Source organism: Mycteria americana, chromosome 1, assembly GCF_035582795.1.
Source record: "Mycteria americana isolate JAX WOST 10 ecotype Jacksonville Zoo and Gardens chromosome 1, USCA_MyAme_1.0, whole genome shotgun sequence".
NCBI lineage: Eukaryota > Metazoa > Chordata > Aves > Ciconiiformes > Ciconiidae > Mycteria > Mycteria americana.
This window is the reverse complement of record NC_134365.1, coordinates 34508476-34530713: the sequence shown is the minus strand read 5'-3', so window position 1 is coordinate 34530713 and position 22238 is coordinate 34508476. Positions and strand designations below refer to the sequence as shown.

The following is a 22238-nucleotide window of genomic DNA, read 5'->3' as shown; positions in this document are numbered from 1 at the left end:
TTCCAGCTGAGCCTGCTGAAAATATTACTGTTCCCAGCTGCTTGTCACCACCCGGGAGCTAGAGGTTACTGTCCCCACAACTTTTCCAAAGCAAGAGATCATATGAGCATTCCCATGTCTGCTGATGGCAAAGTTGGCCAGCTTCAGGAGCGAACCTGGCTGACTGCAGTGACATGGATTAGAGAATCCCGTAAAATCCCCTTTCTCCAGCTGTACTCAAGACCCGAATCATCTCCCAGAGGAGCGGTAACAGACAGCTGGGGGAGAGGATGCTAATGTTGCCAACTGGCATGCCTGACTGCAGAGTGAATACCTATATGCAGCTTTTTTTGTCTTGGAAGCAAGCTGGTTTCTCTCTCAGAATCACTGAATCCTCAAACTGTGGGACCTCCAGCATAGAGATCATCTGTAGATAATAAAAATTCCCAGATTTTTTTGGCGAGACAAAGAAAATCCCTCACCCCTTAGTTTTGGGAAAGGCTGAAATAATTGAGTTTAATTTCAGTAAGTATTTGAGTGTTTGTCAATGTTAGAAATGCCTAGTATAAGCAATTGCTCTATGACAATGTGGTAGCCAGAGAAATCCAGATTTTGGCATACGTGGAACAATAGTGTATGGCTTTTCCCCCGCTGTCCCCATCCCCTTCCACCTCTGGTATGTTCCAAAGTCACCTCTGCACCCATGCAAACAGTAACCATGGTGGTACGGCACTGCCAGGGTTGTGACCGGTGCTGCTAGGGAGCCGGGCTGGATGTTGAAGGAGGGAGCTGGACTGCTTCTGCTGGGGCCTGCAGAGCAGGGATTGCTGTGGCGAGGCATCCCCTTGCTCCAGATGAGCTGAATATTCAGCATCCCCCTCCTCCTGTCAGCAGCGTTAGCAAGAGGAGGTATTTGGGAAGCGTCTGCTGCTTGAAGAGCCTGCCCCAAAAAAGTAGGAGGTAGTATGTGAGAATCCTGCATCCAGTTCCCATCCTGAACCATGCTGAGTTCGCATGGATGGAGAACTAGGATGCGCTTACCCACTGCATAACCATACACTGCTGAATAATCATGACTGTATCTGTTATTGGAGACTGCGTTTCTTGCTAACTAATGCTATGCTGGCTTATCTGTAAAATAGAGGGGGAAAAAATTACGGGGAAAAAAACCCTTAAATATTGTGGACTTGTGATTGATGCTTGTAATGGTGCAGCAGAGGGTAGAACTGGGAAGTGGAAAGTGAATGGGAACCTAATATACTGGAGATACCAAGGAAACTCGGGTTTCTAGAGAAGAAAAGCTTGTAATCCCTGTATGTAGTCATTAGTGCATAGCTGATACAAACTAATGTTAAGGAATGACAGAAAACTTGGCCTGTAGCATTTGGGGATTGTAACTTGTCTTGATGCTGAAAGTTTCAAATAAATAATGTTGCTGAGAATGTGTATTAGGCATATAAAGCATCACAAAGACATGTGTAGAGCAGTAAAGTTGTTTTAAGTATGGCTCTAAAAATGATATCATTGGTCATTGCAAGAAAAGGTGTTTTACATAAAATTTTCTTTTTTTTGTCTTGTATCTTTTTTTTTTCCTACAGTGGGCTTTTTGGGGGGAGGGAAAGGAAATGATGCTTTTCACAGTGAGGTTGCATCTACTATATGCAATAAATTGAAGTCCCTAGGGATCTGTTTTCTATTGGGACAGTGCTGAATGTCTAAGACTTTTTTTTTAATGAGAGTTTGGTTGTTTGGGTTAATTCAAATAACCATGCTCCATTTCTATGTTCCGTACTGCCCAAAACAATTCATACTGATTAATAACAGACTGAATTGCATTTGCTTGTTCCTATCTTTACAATTGGGTGTCTTCTAAAATATTGCAAGTACAAAACCCTTGTTGAGGCTGGTATTATCTCAGGGCTCAACCTAGTATATTTGTTGGAAAGCTGAAAATGAGTATGATGTGCAGTTCTGGGGCATGTATGGAAGGAAAATACATGAAGGTGGTGTCAGTGTGGAGCAGAGCCCTAGTTGGTGCCATGAGAAAGGTGAGGATGGTCAGAGGAGTGGAGGCCAAGGAGTCCTTTCTGCATGTCGACGTCCCCATCAGGAGCAGCCAAGCGCAGGTGGCTGCTCCCCAGACAGCCTCTCCTGGCAGGCAGTGGTCTTGGTTGAAGTCAAAGATGTGATGTTGACAGCAGGACAGCATCTGTCCTGCATGGCGGAGAGAACCCAGCACCTGAAGCACGTGTGCCCTGAGAAGGGGGGACAGTGACTCTTCTGGGTAGCTGTCAAGCATGTCTTTCCATCTTGCTGGGGGAGGATTGCATTAGCAAGGGGCAGTGACGTGGGAAAACAAGGTCTTGCTACCCTTATGTAATTGCTTTTGCTGTGACATAATTCTGTAGTCACGAAGCATGGCTGAGACTAGCTGGGTTAATGTTTATTTTATGGTTTCCCCTCCCCCCGCAGCAGCACGGTTCATTCTCCAGTGAGGTTTCAGAGAGGACAGCAGCATTTCCTACACATCCCTTCATCTAGATCAGTCTTAATGTCTGTTTCCCCCCCCATTTTCACCCTACTGTTTGCTTATACGATCTGGGAAATAGGTTTTCTACTCTCACGCCCTTGCTTCCATTCTCCCAGTCTGTGTCCTCCAGGGCATATAGGTGCCGGCTTGGAAAGATAACTCCAAGAATGGTTAACTTCACTGCTTCCACTGAGTCTTAAGGGAGGTACAGAACTGAGCTCCTAAGTTATTTAAAACCAGTGGGTAAGAGCTGGAGATTATATATAGCCGTCACGGGAAACTGTAATCCACATAGTTGCTCTTCATTTCTCTATATTTTGTCCCGTTTGGTCGTGTGCCAGGGCGCAGATCCACAGAGCAGCTGTATTCTCCTACCTGCACTGCTGAAGTAGAGCTGAATAAGGGGTGAAAAATGATTTTTCTCTGAATTTTTTCTGTCCCTCTGTTTTGGCTAAATTCCTCTAATTTTGTCTCAGTGTTTAAGGAATACTACCTTTTCCATCTCAGTGTTGTCCAAAAGATTTCTTCTCAGGAAAATCTGGGAAGAAATACGATAAGATAGGGTACTTGAGGTTTTCATTTTTTTGCCTGGTCACGTTTTCTATGATAAATACACATTGTGAATGTTCACTCAGATATTTCAGGTAGCTGTTACTGAACTTTAAAAACTTAAAACAAACTTGTAGCAAATATGTTATTTAAGTTATGGTCCCATTTAGGGAGTAAATTTCTTTCTTTTTTTTTTTCTTTTTCCTTTTTTCCCCCTTTTCTTTAAACTATGTTTGGGTGGAAGAAAAATGCTGTAGCCATTTTCAACATGGAAGAATTTTACAGCAAAAATTTCTCATTATTTGTTATGTTAAACAACATTTTTTCTTTTTTTTTTTTTGTGCCTACTTTTTTGGGGTGTGTGATCCTGATGACTTCAGAGAGAAATAAGAGCTTAGAAAACTGATTTTTGTGTTGAGCCGTCTTGGGACATGCTACTCAACTCTGTGCTGTTGCAAGGTGCTAAAGCAATGGGCATGGTATAAAAGGACGAGCAGACTAAGCGAGACTTCTGAAGATAGTGTTCAAAAGAGTTTTAGCAGATTAACATATTTGCAGCAGCAACAACATTGCTATGATAGACTGTAATGTTTCCAAAGGAGCCATTACAATCAATACTGCTAGTGATCCATAACAGAACTCTTTTAGTGGAATTTGCATGGCAATTTCCCTCTCTGAAGAGGGACAGTCCCTTCTTATTATACTTTCCTCTATGAAAAACATAGAGGGAGTATAATAAGAAAAAGACCTCCAGTTGTAGAATTGCTCTCTCTCTTAGACAGAGGAACGTTTATAAGGTTTCCCCAGCATAAATGCTTATTTAAGTATAATTAGATGGTGGTAACATCCATACTGTTTATCCTATCAAGAGAAGAAGACATGTACCAGCCTTGACTCCATGGCTGGAAGTCTACCAGTCTCTAAATACAGCTGCATAATGCTCCAGAAGGGTTCCAAAGGAACTTTTGTGGTTTTGAGGTTGATAATTTGGGTTTTAATAACTCCCTAAACATGCATTTGTGTATTGGGCCACAGCTGTTCCAAAGGCACTCTTAAGATTTCCTGTAACATTGGCTAATGTCCCTTGAAGTTGAAACAGTCCCAGGTTTGCTCAGCACCCATTCAAGGAGTGGGGTAGACCTGAGCAAAACCTTGTGTATGCTGGTCGGTGATGCTCTTTTTAAGAATCCCTGCGTACACCATCAGCGTTTGAAGCATAAGCAAAGCATACTGTAGTAAGAGATATGCGAGCTTGAATTTTTTTTTAAACTGAGATTGTGTCTGAGTTATTGCATTCACTCTGGGTTTCTCCATTTCAGAAAAATATCAATGAATTGCAGGGAGTGAAGAGAACAACAGCAAACCTGATTATACAGTCAAAAGGACTGGCTTACTAAGAAAGCTTTTGAAAGAACTTGAGTATGTACAGCTTGTCCAAGCAATGACAAAAGTGTTGTATGATGTGTCTAGTATTAGAAGATTCTTAGAGGTTTAAAATGAAGGAATTATTTAGTATTCAAAGAGCTAGAGGTAAGAGTAATGTAATGATATTATAAATGGAGAGGATTTAAGATAAAAGGAGACTTTCACAATGAACTGGTTTAGATTGTGGAATAGCTACCGAAAGGAAGTGGTGGAAATCTCCAGACTTTTGATATTGCAGAAGATAGCATGAGATAAAAAAAATCTAGGAAACATTAGCTATGTTGTAGTCATTGTGTGACATCCAGTTAATATGCTAAGGATGGGGTGGATGATCCTGTAAGTCTTTCTATACTCTGCAAATCTGGAGTGTTGGTGGAATTCTTCTGGTATAGGGAGAGATTTTCAAAGACAGAAAGGGGCGCTGGACACCTAATAGTCATTAAAACCAAACTGGTGCCTTTGCATTCTCCCTAAAACTGTTCTTTGGTGCATTTAAGTATATTTTAATGGTACTCGGTTAAAACAAGCCTGCAAGAGCAAGGAAATAAGGGTTTGGAAGCATTTCTAATTTTAACTTATCCAAGCTTATAAATTTGGCACGTGTTTAAAACCTGTAGTTGATTCACCAAGGCTAACAGACACATTCATAGAAGCATGGATTCTATTAATACCTGATTTAAAAGAAATTTTCTTGCAGGAGACTCTGAACTCTGGTCCTCCTCAGCTTCCTTGGGACCTCTGGCAATGGTAGCTTGAGTCCCCCATGTACTTTCTGTCTGTCTGCCCTACTCATAGCTGAGCTATGCTTATGGTATTCCTTGGTATCCCTTCTATTCGATGTTCCCGATCCTTCTAACCTTTTCTTTTCTTGGCATTAAAACAGATATCAAGTGAGTAGAGATTTTTCTGAGAATGCCAGTATGGCTGGTGGCTTGAGTGTCCCTCCTCTCCCCCAGGTGTGGTCCCTCTGGCACTCCCACTTCATTTCTGCTGGTACCTGAATTCTCTTTACGGTTCAGCCTCCTGCCTTCTCCTCCCATCTGCTGCTGTTCACTCAGCCCACTGCCAGAGACCTGTGGCTAGCAACAGAGTTGTTGGATGTGTCTGGCATGCTTCAGATGTAATTTTTTTCCAGTGGTGGCCTTCTTCCACCTGCCTTGCTGTGCTCTTTTTGCTGTTGGGTTGAAGGTTTGGGTTTTCTGGAGCTCTCTTGAGTTGGTGACTGTTGACCATTCTTCTGTGTCAGAAGTTAATCTTTCATGCAGACCACATCATTGTGGTCATCTGGGAAATTAAGACGGATCTCATATTAATGCTTTCTTAAGCTCACCATTGTGTTGTATGAAAATAAATCAGCCTTAACACTTAGAAGTTTGGTGAGCTGAAGGCAGTTAACCCTAGTGTGGATACAAAAACAACTATACCCCAGAAAGCCAGAGGTGAAGGAAAGCTAGGATGAGAGATGCAAACCATTGCAAAGAGAGAGAAACAGATTCTTAATGGGGAAAAAAGCTAAACCCTCCAGGTCATCCACAAATGATTGGGGTTGGGCCAGGTGATCTCAAGAGGTCACTTCCGGTCTAAATGATTGCATGAAACAGAAGCTGCAGGTGGTGGGTCCTCAGGAGCAGCATATGGGTCACAGGGACAAGAGCTTTTGAGAGAAAATGACCAAGAAGAGACCATGACACTTGCACAGTGAGAACCAAGTGAGGGAGAGATGTGGAGAGGATATAGGAGTATCTACACCCAGCATGATCCTAATCTAGAGGCGCCATGGTGCGTGCCAGTCTTCTACAGTCTGTCATCGTATGACCCAGTTCACTGCTGCAATATGACATATTTGAGAAGCCTGAATTGTGTCATATCTTCTGGGAGAAGGGTAGTTCATGTAATCCAGCTTGATCTACACCTAGCATAATCCTCTTGTGTGGTTTATCATTGCTGTTAAGTTGTACTTTATTGTTTTTAATTGATTAGACTTTGTTTACCTTTGGTAGTCTGCTTTTTCACTTGGAAAAGGCTGACAACACTGCTTCCTCCTCTTGTCCTCCCCCTTGGTGTGACTTGCGTAACTTTTAAAGTCCTGACCATGCTATACAACTAGGGACTGGAAATAAATTCAGTCTTTTAGCAGTTCTCATGTCATGCCCTTATAACCTTATTAAAAGGTGACAGGATCAATAACCCAACTGAAGTGCATCTACACCAATGCATGCAGCATGGGCAACAAACAGGAGAAGCTGGAAGCCATTGTACAGCAGGAAAACTATGATATAGTTGCCATCATGGAAACATGGTGGGATGACTCGCACAACTGGAGTGCTGCAATGGATGGCTATAAACTCTTCAGAAGGGCTAGGCAAGGAAAGAGAGGCAGTGGGTAGCCCTGTATGTTAGGGAGTGTTTTGATTGTCTGGAGCTTAATGATGGTGATGGTAGGGTTGAGTGTTTATGGGTAAGAATCAGGGGGAAGGCCAGCAAGGCAGGTATCGTGGTGGGAGTCTGTTATAGATGACCCAGCCATGATGAAGAGGCAGACAAAATATTCTATAGGCAGCTGGGAGAAGTCTCACAATCACTGGCCCTTGTTCTCATGGGGGACTTCAAGTTACCAGATGTCTGCTGGAAGTACAATACAGCAGAGAGGAAACAGTCTAGGAGGTTCCTGCAGTGTATGGCAGATAACTTCCTGGCACAGCTGGTCAGTGAGCCAACCAGGGAAGGTGCCCTGCTGAACCTGTTCTTTGTGAACAGAGAAGGACTTGTGAGTGATGTGATGGCTGGAGGCTGTCTTGGGCGTTGCGATCACAAAATGATAGAGGTTTTGATTCTTGGAGAAGTAAGGGAGGGGGTCAGCAGAACTGCTACCTTGGACTTCCAGAGGGCAGACTTTGGCCTGTTTAGGAGACTGGTCGAGAGAGTCCCCTGGGAAGCAATCCTGAAGGGCAAAGGGGTCCAGGAAGGCTGGGCATTCTTCAAGAAGGAAGTCTTAAAGGCACAGGAGCAGGCTGTCCCCATGTGCTGAGAGATGAGCCGGTAGGGAAGAAGACCGACCTGGCTGAACAGAGAGCTTTGGCTGGAACTCAGGGGAAAAAAGGAGAGTTTATGACCTTTGGAAGAAGGGGCAGGCAACTCAGCAGGACTACAGGGAGCAGAATTAAGCCCCCATAATCCAAGGGGAAATGGTTAGCGACCTGCTACACCACTTAGACATGCACAAGTCTATGGGGCCAGATGGGATCCACTCGAGTACTAAGGGAGCTGGCGGAAGTGCTCACCAAGCTACTTTCAACGATTTATCAGCAGTCTTGGCTAACTGAGGAGGTCCCAGTTGAAGTTAGCAAATGTGACGCCCATCTACAAGAAGGGCCAGAAGGAGGATCTGGGGAGCTACAGGCCTGTCAGTCTGACCTGGGTGCTGAGGGAGGTTATGGAGCAGATCATCTTGAGTGCCATCACACGGCACATACAGGACAACCAGGTGATAAGGCCCAGTCAGCATGGGTTTATGAAAGGCAGGTCCTGCTTGACCAACCTGATCTCCTTCTATGACAAGGTGATCCGATTAGTGGGTGAGGGAAAGGCTGTGGATGTTGACTATCTAGACTTCAGTAAAGCCTTTGACACGGTTTCCCACAGCATTCTCCTGGAGAAACTGGCTGCTCATGGCTTGGATGAGCATACTCTTTGCTGGGTAAAAAACTGGCTGGCTGGCCGTTCCCAAAGAGTGGTGGTGAATGGAGTTAAATCCAGTTGGCGGCCGGTCACAAGTGGTGTTCCCCAGGGCTCTGTGTTGGGGCCAGTTCTGTTTAAATCTTTATCAATGATCTGGACGAAGGGATCGAGTGCACCCGCAGTAAGTTTGCAGATGACACCAAGTTGTGTGGGAGTGTCGATCTGCTTGAGGGTAGGAAGGCTCTGCAGAGGGACCTGGACAGGCTGGATCGATGGGCCGAGGTCAATTGTATGGGGTTCAACAAGGCCAAGTGCAAGGTCCTGCAGTTGTTCCACAGCAACCCCATGCAACGCTACAGGCTTGGGGAAGAGTGGCTGGAAAGCTGCCTGGCAGAAAAGGACCTGGGGGTGTTGGTTGATAGCCAGCTGAACATGAGGCGACGGTGTGCCTAGGTGGCCAAGAAAGCCAATGGCATCCTGGCTTGTATCAGAAATAGTGTGGCCAGCAGGACTAGAGAAGTGGTCGTGCCCCTGTACTCGGCACTGGTGAGGCCGCACCTCGAATACTGTGTTCAGTTTTGGGCCCCTCACTACAAGAGGGATATTGAGGTGCTGGAGCGTGTCCAGAGAAGGGCAACAAAGCTGGTGAAGGGTCTGGAGCAGAAGTCTTATGAGGAGCGGCTGAGGGAACTGGGGTTGTTTAGCCTGGAGAAGAGGAGTGGCTGGGGAGACCTTATTGCTCTCTACAAGAAAGAGGTGGTAGCGAGATGGGTGTGGGTCTCTTCTCCCAAGTAACAAGTGATAGGAGAAGAGGAAATGGCCTCAAGTTGCATCAGGAGAGGTTGAGACAGGATATTAGGAAACACTTCTTCAGTGAAAGCGTTGTCAAGCATTGGAACAGGCTGCCCAGGGAAGTGGTTGAGTCGCCATCCCTGGAGGTATTTAAAAGACATGTAGGTGTGGTGCTTAGGGAGGTGGTTTAGTGGTGGACTTGGCAGTGTTAGGTTAACAGTTGGACTTGATGATCTTAAAGGTCTTGTCCAACTTAAGGGATTCTCTGATTACAGTATCAGTAGGGCTGGAATGCAATGCATTATTTTTCTTGTGCTCTTCAGTCTGTGTCCCAGCGTTAACAGCATTTCTTGGTGTGGTATTTTTCTTTGTTGTTAGGTCAGTTTGACACAAAGTGCTCGTGTGACAGTATGCAGCCAAGCGTAACTAGGTGCATATGCCACAGATGGCAGCAGCAAGGAAAACAAGACAGGCTTGATTTTCTCCACAGGTTTCAAGGTGTTCTCAAAGCAGCTTCTAGAAAACTGCTTTGTGCCTAAAGGGGTGTGAGTGTGTGCATGTATACACATATACACATAAAGCTATAGTAGCTGCAACCCTTTAAATGTGGCTGGAACCTGTCTTGAAATGACGAAGCAGACAGAAATCTCACTGTACCTCTGTGTCCTTGTTCAAGCATAATAGTTTTTATAGTGGTATTGGCCATGAAAAACCTAAACATCATTGTAAGTAGCACCACTTGATCCTACCTCTGAGGGAGCAAATACAGAGAGTCTTCAGAATTTAAAGAGGAATTGAGAACAGTCTTGGAATATAGACTAGGGAAAACTAGTAATCAAAAAAGCTACTGCATTGTATAATTGGTAACCTGGAACCTATCAATCACCAGAAAGCATTACAATAATAAATACCTGGGGCAGAGCATACCATACAGCACACATTTTAATTTCCTAGGAGTGGAATTTCTATAACAAGAACAGAAGTTGACTTTTATCTTTGTCATTTTGTTGTCATGTAAGAGGTCCCACTGAGTAGCACGCTGTCTCCTGGTGATAGTATCTTGCATGATGACATAGTTACAGTGAAAGGGGTAGTAATTCTTGTGGGCAAGGAGCAGTGGTTTTCTGTATCATGTATGCATTTAAAAATTCCTGATAGTACTTTTTTGTGGTGCTTCCCCCTGCGTTGATGTGCACATTCCTTATATTCCTTTCATAAATGTTCAGGAGCGCACATTCACATTTTCTTCGGCAGGTTGGTGGGAGTTGTTTTAGTAACAATTTAGCGTGGTAGGAACTGTATTGTTTGTTAAGCAAATCAGTGTTTCAGCCACCTGTGCTAAGAATACAGACTTCTAATCTGGAGCCCTACTCATTTAAAGTTCAGATCTTCCTACAGTTAGGTTTCTTATCCTTTCATTTGCAAAAGGTTTGAAAATTGTCAGAAATATGCTATTGTAGATACAGTCACTAGAACCTTTACTGTATTTATTTACCTCTTTACTTATTTACTTTTTGCCTACTGAGTCCAAAAGTCATGAAACCCTTGGTCATGGACCCTACATATTTTTGGAAGAGTGCACCTGACTTGTTGCGGTGCAGCCGGGCTGCTTTACCTTACAGTAAATGGCTCCCGTTTATAATCCTGGTGTAAATTCCTTCTTTGCCAAAGGGACTGCAGCCAAAGGGAGGATGAGCAATGTCTAAGCGTCAGCATTGTGATCTGGCAAATTAAGCCTGAGATTGAGATAGCTGTGTTACCTAGTCCTGATGCTCAAATGGGTGTTTATAGTGGTGTAAATCCACCGCTTGTTCTCTCTGCATCTATTTCCCTGTGTTGTAAGGATCTACTAACTAAGCAAAGGTGCTGTCTGTGGCTGTTTGTATTGTGCTGCTGACACACTGAGACACACCGGCACTGAAAGGACATTTCCCTGATCTGTAATCCAGTGGGGAATCATGCCGAGCAGCTGCACCGTACGTTTGACAGCTTCACCGAAGCAGCTGGATTCTGCTTGTGTAGTGGGTGGCTGGGCTGGAAGGAAAGATCCACCTTCCCCATTCCACGCAATGTGATGTAATTAAGTTAGGTGTGCCACAAAGAATTGTTTCACAGCTGAAATCCCAAGATAATCTCAGGGGTTTGCTCATGTTTTGAAAGAGTGTGCTTGTAGTTTAGTGGCTAGCACCTGAGCAATTGTTTTGTAGACTCACAAGGACGCCAAGGAGGCTGTTTCAGCAGGGGAAGTCACTAGTTGGGCTGTGGGAAGGTAAGCTTAGCATTACGGAAAGATTCAGCTTGATGTGACTTTTTCCTTGGTTTCTAGAAGCAGCCAGTACATAAGCTCAGAGACTTCACCCAGCCACTGGTATAATCACTCTCAAACTAGCATTATATCATGTCTTTTGCAGAATGCTCCTAGACAGAAACAGATTTTTGGTGGTATAATTGTCAATTTACAGTGAATGCACAATATATTACAGCCGTAGTTTGCCCCAGAGAATCTTGGATTTGCAAACTCTTTCCTAAAGAGTCATCCAAGTCAGTGCCAGGAGCTGGCAGAAATGGTTGAGGGCTTGCTGCCGCTCAATTATTCCATTCTGTCATATCCGGTGGAGGGTTTTCCCACTATTAAATACATTCCGTTTTACTTTCATTTGCATAGTTGACAATTTTTAATGTTCCTTTAGTTTAAAAAAAAAAGTTAAAAAAGCAAACAAGCTTAACAATACAAGCAAAAATTCCTTTGGGACTTTGACCATGGAGAACAAAGGATTACAAACAAAGCACTTTGAAATCATGATTACTTATGCAAATGCACAGACTACTCCTGATTACACAAGCAAGTTAGGTCCTTAATAATGGTTTGGTTATTTCAGATCAGAAACATTGCAGCTGTATTCAAGCATATGTGTCCTGGCTCTCAGTAACTTTTCCCCCTCTTGTCCCACAGTGGATTTGTGTTCTCAGCTATGCCAAAATGACTTGAAACACACAAGTATGTAGGCTGTAGGTGAGACAGAGTTTTGACCAGAAGTGATATGATTAACATTTTTTTAGGATGTAAGTATGAACAGTCAACATAACTGGGGGACAAATGCGTGTGTTCAGAGACAGGTCCTTCTTCTAGTCTCCTCTGTCTAGTCCGTTGTGACTCCTGGGAGTTTGCATATGGTTTGAGCTGGAGGAAAGCCCTTGCTGGATGACACACCAAAGCTGTAGCTGACATTCAGAATAGAGAAAGCTACAAAGCAAAGGCAATTGGAACCTCCCCAAATGCTGCGAGAACAAACTGTGACATTTTCCCCCTTGTTTTTATTTGATTTAATGATTTGGCTTCAAGTCAGTTTTTGTTTTGATTGTTTAGTTTCAGCTGAAGTGCATTTTGCCCTCTTCCTTTTCTCCTTCCCATCCATTGCAGTTCTTTCTGCATACATCCTTGTTGAGCCATTTCTTTAATGGAAATAAGAAGGGAAGCACACAGAATTGGTGGTCACAGTGCTGGTGTCTAAACTACAAGGGCAGTTTGTGGGGTATTCCCCCTAAACAGTCTGCAGGGTATCCCAAGGTCTTGATCATTGAACTTGGGAGATTTACTAGAGTCCTTGCTCCAGGCATTCGTGAGTTTTTGTTCTTGTGAAGCCAGGTTGTACCCAGCTTATAAGGAGCACTTGGGTGCATAAAGTTGGATCCTGATGTATGATTAGACTGGTTGGATCCTGACATATGATTAGACTGTAGTCTCAATGTTCTACCAGACTTGGGAACTGGGCAGTGCTCCTGGGCCCCGCAGGTCACACACACTCTTTGGGAATGGCTCCAGTGGGAGTCTTACAGGGTCAGTGTTTAACCCGTATCTTGTAGTCTTTTAAGCTTGAGGTGGAACTGCAACACCTTCCTCCAGACTCCCGCAGAGCTCCTTCCTACAGCCTTGGAGAAACCAAGTCAGGTTCACGTGGGTCTGGAAAACTGTAGCTGCTCCTGTTTTGCTATTCTCTCTGAAACGATTGGGAATCTATGAGAAGGGAATGAACAAATGTATAGGAAAAGTAGCTCAAAATGTTTTATCAACCAATATCTTATGTATCAGTTCAAATAAAGAGTCAGGTGTATTAAAAAAAAAAAAAGGCAAACCAATCAATCTTCCCACTGAAGTATCTAAAGCATAACACGTCTAGCAGGGTTTTGGTCCAATAAAGGTTGTTTTACTTCTTTCTGTCTTCAGTTTTCATCACAGGAATGCAACTCCTGAATTTGAATGCACTGTGCTCCACTTAAAAACCCTCTGTACCCTTTCAACCTTGTAAAGATTCTGCTTTTGGATTGGCTTTGCATGCTGCCCCGTTGCTGGGAGCAGCTTAGCCCACGTTGGTTACTTAAATAAAAGAACAATATAAAGTAAACAGTCTCAGATATTGTAGTCCTTTGTAGGCTGTGTGAAATCCCTAGTTAAGAAAAAGATTAGCCAAAAATTTTCATATGGGGAAGTGACATGATGTGAATATATGCTTGTCACTTTGATCCCAACTAGTGTAGGAAAATGAAACAAAATTGAGCTAGCCTTATTGTATTTTTCAGACTCTTTTTAGCCTGAAGTCCTTCTCCTTTTTCTCACAAACCACTAGAATTTAATTTGGGTAGTTCAGCAAACCTACAGTCAGTGCAGAATTGATTTATAGATGCTGCTATTAAAAGCTGATTATGTGCACACGAAACAAACTGTGGAGCTCAATTAATTAGAATGCCTCCTTCAAAGACTCTTCTGCAGTAGTTGGTTTTATAATTCAGTTCATACTCTATGTTTAGCTTCAGATGCACTTCAGAAACTCAAGAGCACACCCTTTGCTAAGACAAGTTATCCATTCCATTTAATAACTGTTTGTTTTTATTGTGGACTGGAAAACATCTGTAATGACTGGCTTGTCCTAAACCGTATTTACATGTAGTCTTTTCACTGTGCAATTTAGTACGCTGCTGGTGCTGTGTATGGAAGTTTTCCTGCTTACCTCCAGTAACTTGTTCATGGCTGCTTCCAACACCTTTTTTTTGGGGGGGGGGGGGGGGGGGGGAGCTCAGCTAGTAATAGCTGGATCAGTTGCCTGATACAGTTCCTCATATGTTTGCATGAATGCAGTTGTCACCATAGGGATGAGGAGAAGGAATTAAAGGCTGGTGGCAGAGCAAAGGGTAGAACCGCCTCTTTCTGCAGCACCAGTTTAGACTGATGGAGGGTGCCTTTGGACCTGTGGAGTGAGTACTGTTGAAAGTTAAGACTTACTGTATAGTGTAGTAATTATTATCTCATGAGCATGACTGAAATAACAATGTCTACACTTCACGCCTCCAGGAGACACTTGTGTGGCTTTGGCGTTTGCTGCAAAGCTCTGACTGCAGATTGTCTCTGAGAGGGAAAACGCATCCCAATAGTGATGGCTGTTGCAAGCATAGGGTGGAGGCAGCCACTAAGTTTGTCCTCTGAAGGGCTGAGTTCCTGTGGGTCTTATGGTCAGTGGTTTTCTTCACTGGGTTTTCAGATTGCTTTGCAATGTTAGATCTTAAAAGAGTTGGTTTTCTGCGCTGGTGGCCAGCTGATCACCTCGTCACTAGATGCTGCGGCTGAAGGTTGACCACCACCTGCTGTTTGTCTGTGTCCTTGTAAATCGTTATCATTGCCAATCACGGTATGAGTTAATTCTCCCTTCCTCCAGCCTCCTTCCCCCAGTCTGCTGTGTTGTTTTCAGTACTTTTGCTAACTTGCATGTCTCAAACCAGCCTCATGTGTTACCACATAAGCGTTATTCCTTCTAAAGGCATTTCCATGCTATAACCTTTGACTTGAACCAAGGAGTGCGACATGCTTTGAGTTTGGATTTTTGTTTCTTTCATTGTCACTTCGCACTTCATTCTTCTATAAATTAAAGATGAAGTGTTGACATTATGTGTTTGTGAGTTGTCATGGTGTGGTCAAACCAAACACATGCAATATTCTAGGAAAATAAACCCAATATATAGGCATCATGGCTAGAGACAAATTTCTCATTCAAACTAATAGTTCTTTCCTTATTTTTGCACTCCACTATCAAAAGATTTATACCTTTGATTTTGTGTATTAGAAATGTTCACAGTATGAGGTTTTTATGTAACTGTTGAGAAACCACAAATTATTATCTGAGATATACCAGTTTGATTTTTTCAAGCTATTATGGAAGAAGTCCAGTTCCAGTAAAGTGTTTTCCTTGGGTCTTAAAATGATTACTAGAAGCCAAATGTCAAGAACAAGCCTGAATCAGTATTTATTGAGCACAGCTGGTGATCTATCAAGCACCTACTGCTAGTGTTCAAAGGCAATTGGAATGAGGGATTTGCAGTTGTGTTAGTGTAAAAAGAATGGATCTAATGGATCAGGGACCTTTCAGTGGTCCTTCTTTAAGAAATCCACCTGGTGCCTGCCCTGAGCAAATGGTGCTGTGCTTCATCAGAGTAGTAATAATTCAAAAGGCTGTGTAGCTCTTTGGTACAGCAAGTATGAACTGACCTTTTTGCAATACCAAAAGCGAGTGGCCATGTGTTTTTGCAATTTAATATTCTAGCAGTTAATGTGACAATAATCTTAATATATAGGCTTCCAGCATGATCTAATTACGTCTTGATACTTTCATCTGTATACGAGAAGGTATTGTAAGGCCATGATGAATGATTATAGGGTACCCAGATAAGGTTTTGTAGATAAAAGGATGGAAAACTCTCGTCCAACCTAGTGATTGGGTAATGATTCACAGGGGTGACATGAGCAGACTTCAAAAAAGGTTCCTCTCTTGTGGGCGTAGAGGCAGCTCTGTGTTTCCTCCTCCTTGTTTCCTTGCTAAACCACAGGCCATCTGTAGCACAGTGTTTGCATCCCAATAGCTCCAATTAGAATGAAAGTGTATGTAGGAGGGGGAGATAATTATTTATGTGTGATTCGAACTGGCCTTGTATAATGGTAGGGCTGTTATGCATATACTTTCTTTCATCAGTTGCTAATGAGAATATCATAGGTATTTGGTAGAAATTAATATTTCTTTCTAATTGAAAAGTTGTGGATTTTATTTTTGTTAAGTAAGCATAGTCTCTATAGACTATTTTCCACTTCCAGTATAGAGCATTTATGATTTCTACTGGTAGGGTGTGATAGTAGTTAAAACTAGGAACGATGTAGAGGGATAAAGCAGAGGGTAACTGGGACAGAGAGGCACCCTAGCATCTTCCAGGGTTCAGAGCTGCGCAGGGAAAATCTGGATTCTTGGAAAAAGGTAGTTGTTCTGCATTTCTCATGTTCCTTCTTACTACCATTTCATTGTCTTGAGGGAAACCTGAAAGAAATCCATTGGAGACAATGGGAACAGAACAAGAACAGCCAGGGAATTTTCTGCAATTCTGCTATTTCCCACAATTCTGACATGACTTTCTCTTTTTTGTCTTGCTTGACTTTTTTCCCTCCAACCCTCTTCCTATCTCCTGTCTTCCCATTGCATTCCCATTTGATATTTACATCTCCTATCTCTTCCTGCTGCCATATTAAACCATAAATATTGTGTGTCCAACTCCAATATACATCTATGGAAATTGATAGTATCTATTCAGTACCTTAATGCCTCTATAGATTCCTGCATGCTCACTCTCTAAGTCGGAGTGAGACTGAAGTGACCAGACACAGAAGTTGTTGGATGGAGGACCTATGCAGCTTCTTCACTATCACATTCACGTGGGTGTGTGCTTTATCACCCCTGTGTAAATGGCAGGGAGGTGAGAGATGATGATGTGGCAATCATCTTCATAGCCCTTTTTCTCCACCCTTCCCTTTTCCCCTAGCAACTCCTGCAATGTTTCAGGTGAGGGGGAATCAGCCTGAATGAATGTGGCTGAAAAAGCATGGGGTGTTCATGGTGTACACTCTATAGGCTTGGTTTCTATAATCTCATTGTCTACTGAAATCAAAGTGAAATATCTCTACCAAGAAAGTTTAAAAGAACTAGAAAAGGTTGTTGGAGGGACAAGAGTGTTGTTACAAAGTAGTAGCAGTTATTAATATGTATGCAAGATGACTTCCCACATTCCAGGGGTCTCAGCTTGCTCTGGGTTTTGTTCTCCCACTTGTATTTAGTTTAAGTTGCACTGCTCATCCTGACTGAGGCTTCTGAGGCTGCAGGGCAGCTCTGGCCCTCAGGGCAGACGCTCTTTTGACTGTGCACACAAGCACGCAAATATAGTTTGATTATACTTTGTCAGTCATTAATCAAAAAGAGATTGTTCTCATTTCAGTGTAAACACGTAATATGTTTGTGGGCCCAAAAGCAGACTCTGTAGACACTCTAACGATAAGGAACCTGCAATAGAAGAAAGAGGGCGTTGGCTGAGCTTTCTAAGCTGAGAAACCTAGCTCTCCCCCATGGCAAACAGAGTTGGAGGATGTGCTTTGCATCTAGGAATTGGACTCTATAGGCTTTTAATTGAGTTCCACATCTGTGTTTTCTTGTGTTCTTCTGTATCTTGGTAGGAAAGCTGCTGCTGAGAGCTGCAGTGGTGAGGATCCTGTGATCGTGATTAGAGAATATGTTCCTTGTGTGTCCTTCCTCCACTCTGTCTCTTGGGAGTAGGTTGTTTATATTGCTGGAAATTGTTAATGCAGTTAAACTGTCTTCCAGCATGCAAACCTATGTCATTCCACTCTGTTAGTGTCCCTTGGCTAAAAATGAATGCTTTGATGTAATTGTATGTGAGTTGCCTTATGATTTTTTAACAATTCCCTTAAAATACCATGGATGTCTGCTCCAGTGAGGGAGTTACTCAATCCACAGTAGGAAAGACATGAAGTTTCACAAAATAAAGCTTTAAATGATCTTTTCTTTCTTTTATTTTTTTTTCTTTTGGATTCCCCTTTGTAAAAAATGAATCAAATTCAGCCTGGTGTGACACAGTGCCGGAGCTTGGTTAGGACTTCAGGGTTGTACAAGTTGTTGGATTTCTTAAACACATATTAAAAAAATATTCCTGGTCTATAAACCACAATAAACTGTTTGCTGTTAATACAGAGTAGCATCTTTATAGGTACAGCTTAAAGAATAAACCTGTTTTTAAGAACAGCAGTGTAAGCTTACTTGAGAGCTCAGCTCCAGCGCTGCCAAAAGAAATCACAGTTTCTATTGCAGTTAGCTCTCTGCTGCTGTTGCTGTCACGGAATTAGTGTCCCTGAGTTAGAGCAGGATGGTCAAATTGCAATGACAAGAAGCTTGTGAATTGATTTAGTTCTTACACAGTTGATTACACATGCTAATGAATTGATTTTGTGCATTAAAAATATACATTAATTTTTTCTAGCATAATGTATTATAGAGAACCTTGGGAATTGTTTTTCTAGCATTTGACATCTTATTTTGTAAATTATCTGTCTAGAGGACTTAAGGTTGGTCCTTTTTATTTTCTATGCATGTTCCATGCAAATTCAGCAGAAACATTGCTTCAGTCTTGGCTATGTGTGGGTTTTTAAAAGCAAAATCTTTATTGTGTGTTTGCAATTACTCTAACAAATGTCCTTGACATCCCGTGCAAGAAGCAGCAGCAACATACTGCACAACTGCAGTATATAGTGATTAATTAGCGACAATATATTTTGAAAGATGGTGAGTTTTTAAGATAATTTATAACTATTACTTAAAGCTGAGTAAATTGTCCCTAAAGAGATGCTGCTCTTTGTTTTTTTTTGTTTTGTTTTTTAAAATTAATTGTGCGTAGCTATTAAGCATAACATTTTTGTAGAAGTCATTAAAAAGTTGCTAAGGTCGCGCTTCACAGCTTAGGCTCATATCCAGTGTTGTCACTCTGTGCTTCACTGCTAGTGAGCCCATATTTTGGATGAGATATTAAAGGTACCATCTGGCCATCCATGGAGAAAGTAAAAGAGTTATGACCCTGTCTTAAAAACAAAACACCACCACCTCCCCCCCGAATAGAATGGCTGTCCTAGAAAATGTGTTCTCTTTCATTGAAATGGCTCCCGTTGCATGTAAAAGCTTGTGTTTAAAATACTTTGGTCCCTGCTTTTGCCTGTCTGTTCAATTCTGCTCCTCAGAAGTAGCTTGTGATTTTTGAAAACTTTGAGTTGAGGATGTAAAGTAAAAGAAGATTTTGTACTGAGTGTTTTTCTGTTATGTTTTTATTTTTTTTAGATACTTCAAGAAGTGTAAAGGCATCTCCAGAAACAGCTGAAATCTTTTTTCAGAAGTTAAGAAATAAATATGAATTCACAATCCTGGTGACCTTAAAACAAGCCCATTTGAATTCAGGGGTTATTCTCTCTATTCATCATTTAGATCACAGGTAAGTACTGTTACCTGTATGCTAGTTAATGAAAGTAGATGTATTTATGCAGTCAAAATGTGAACATAAATTAGGGTACAGTTGTTGTGTAGCAGGTCACTTGCAAATATTTATAGTGTTCGGGTAGGCATATTGTGCAGATTCATAAAAAATTGCACGTCCAAATCGGCCAAGGGAAGGTGGAATAGCTGTTACTCTTTAAATGTCTCTTGCCACAAAGGGCATGAAAAGCCAGCTCTCTCTTGTCGTTCGTAACCGTAAGGACCAGATGCTCAGCTGGTGTAAAACTGTCATGTCAATATAGCTACACTGATTCACAAAGCCTGGCCCTGTATGTCCACCTCTTCACCAGTTGGTTTTTAACACTGCAAGCAGTTTAAAAAAGGCAAAAAAATCCTCCAGTTATGGGCTTACACCTCCCATGGATGGCAGAGCACTTTACTCAAAATGTTGTCAGCCTTAAAAAACTAAAGTGAATGACACAGAGCATTTAAGGATTATTCCTTTGATGGGATAACGACTGCTAGAGAAATAAGATATTCTTTATATATCTGTCTGAGTAATGGCTATTAAAGATAACCGCCCTATGATTCTGTGACAGAATAAAAAGGAGTTTTAAAATGTGCGGTTTCTAAGCAGTCATTAGCACAAGCAACAGATGATCTCTGCTTTAGGTTCATAGTCCTTTTTATTTTCCTGTGTACAAGCCCATAATTCTTTCTTGATAGTCTCACTACAAAGCAGAAAAAAAAAACCCAGAAGGTACAGAGAAATGTTCAAGCAAAGCAAAGTATCTGTTTCTTTTTCATGAGTGTACAAATTTTCATTAGCAGGCATGGTGTCAATTATTTTGTGCTGGAAGATGGTGCAATTCTACTTTTATTCTGTTTGCTAGAGGCCCCATCTTCTGCAATTCACCTATTTAAAAAAAAAACAAAAAGAAAAGAAGAAAAGGGAAAACATTCCCAAGGATCATTATACCAAGTTTATTATACCATCTTTAAACCTTGCAAGGCAGTGTTTGAGTGCCTCCTGGATGACGTTTACTGATGTTATATCATAGAAGTGCCAAGGGGCTTGTCTATTGACTGTTACCAACTTCTCATCTGCGGGAGTGAGCGCTGTGCAAGGGACAGAACTGGGCAGCTGTAATTATTGAGTTTTGTACTCAGACTGTACCACCATATGTGCAAATTGTCCTAGATGGAAAAGTTTATTCTGTCTCAAATGAGAGAGTAGGTCTGCAGGGCCAGCTGTGCCCTGACAAAGCTTGTTTCTACATTTGTAGGAAGAACATGGATTGGTTGGGCTACTGATAGGGCTAACGCAGCTGTATTTGAAATGTCAAAATGAGAGACGAAACCTCATGTGCCAAAATAGTTGCAGAGGTGGGCAAAGAGGTCACCAATGTGAAACTCTCAGACTCTGGAAAAGAGAATAACCATAGCATTTCTGAAAGGAGGCAATGTTTGCTAGAAAACCTTTCCTCGACTCAGGAATGGCATGAAGAAAGAGGCATGCCATGGAAGCTCAAAAAAAATGTGTAGTGTATAACTGAGCAAAACTCAACAAACGTTAACTTGGAGAGTGGCCAACTGGGAGAACACACTGCCACTTAGTGAACATGAGGAGTGATAGAAGTACAAAAAAAATAATGTGGAATGAACTTTCATTGAAGGATTGCAGAACAATTTGAGATATTGTTTGGGAAAATAATTAATTCTTGAAGTGAGTAAGGCTGGGCAAGTAGACCTGCCGTTGGTCTTATGGGAACAAGAATGCATTAAATTGATTCTGTCCAGCCATAGCAAAGAAAAGGAAAGGTTAGAGCGGTGCTGGTGTCCAGGTCGCGTGGCCGTACAAACATAATGCTGCTTATGTCATTTGAACCTGGTTCATCCATGTCATCTGCCTATGCCCATATAAAATGTGTTTGTAAAAAGGTGACCAACAGGACTCTGAAAATCCTATTATTTTATATCGGTATATTTTTAGAGATGGGTGATTAGATTTTTAACAATATATTGATAACATTTATACTTTTGCAAGAAATTGCTTTCCTACCGTAAATATTTGCAGGTTTTATTGTTACATTTTCACCGTCTTCTGTTTATCTGCAAATTGGAATCTGAACTAACTGCAATTGAAAGCATTTGTCAGGGTTTCTAGCTGAAATCTAGATGCATTATGTGTGTAGGTATTTTAACTGTGGATGCATAACTTAGTGGCATTGCTGAGTGTTTTTGAGGTCCTTTTTCTCTTAACTGTGGAAACTTTTAGTAATCTTATTCTAATGTTATAATGTTAGAGGTATGAAAAATGAAGATAATACCCAGTTCACGCCTTGCTGGAAAAAAACCTCCTACCACCATTTTAGCCAGTGTGACTTCTTTATCTTACTGTATCCTCTTAAGTGATGCCTAGTGTTTACAGTTTTTCTATAGGGATGTATACTTTAAGTTTGTTTTTGGGGTCTCCTTGTAAGCCTTCGGATAATCAAAGAGGAAGAAAAAAAGCCTTCTAGGTTATTTAGGCAAATAGAGTCACTCATCAGGTCAGCTTTGGATGAAGCAGCTAAAGAACAATCTACTTGTGAATTTTTCATTGCTTTCTTTGGGAGAATGTTAGGTAATCTGTTTAAAAAGAAACTTGAAGAATTTGTTTTAAAAACGTTAGGCCTAATCTGATCCCCTTACAGTCAGGGAAAATCTTTGTTATCTTCAGCAGGTGTAAAATCAGTCTCAACAAAAGTATGGCCAGAAAGAACTTGATGCGCCCTTAAGTTTTTAATAAACACATTCTGGTCTATTCTGTGCTAGGATGTACAGGAAGATGTCTGTGTGCCATAGTAGTTTTTGTTCAATTTAATTGTGCTAAAATGAGGGCTGACTTAGGTGTGGATAGTACTGGAATTAGGCTATCATCTCTG

General features: G+C 41.8%; 1 protein-coding gene across 1 annotated transcript in view; it reads left to right on the top strand.

Annotated features, from left to right (window-relative positions):
• The window catches only part of NELL2 (neural EGFL like 2), a 165630-nt gene that overhangs the window by 6021 nt on the left and 137371 nt on the right, over positions 1–22238 (top strand). The window contains exon 3 of the mRNA XM_075491600.1: positions 19159–19309. Coding sequence (XP_075347715.1) covers positions 19159–19309 — 151 coding nt within the window. The remainder of the gene's footprint in view (positions 1–19158; positions 19310–22238) is intronic.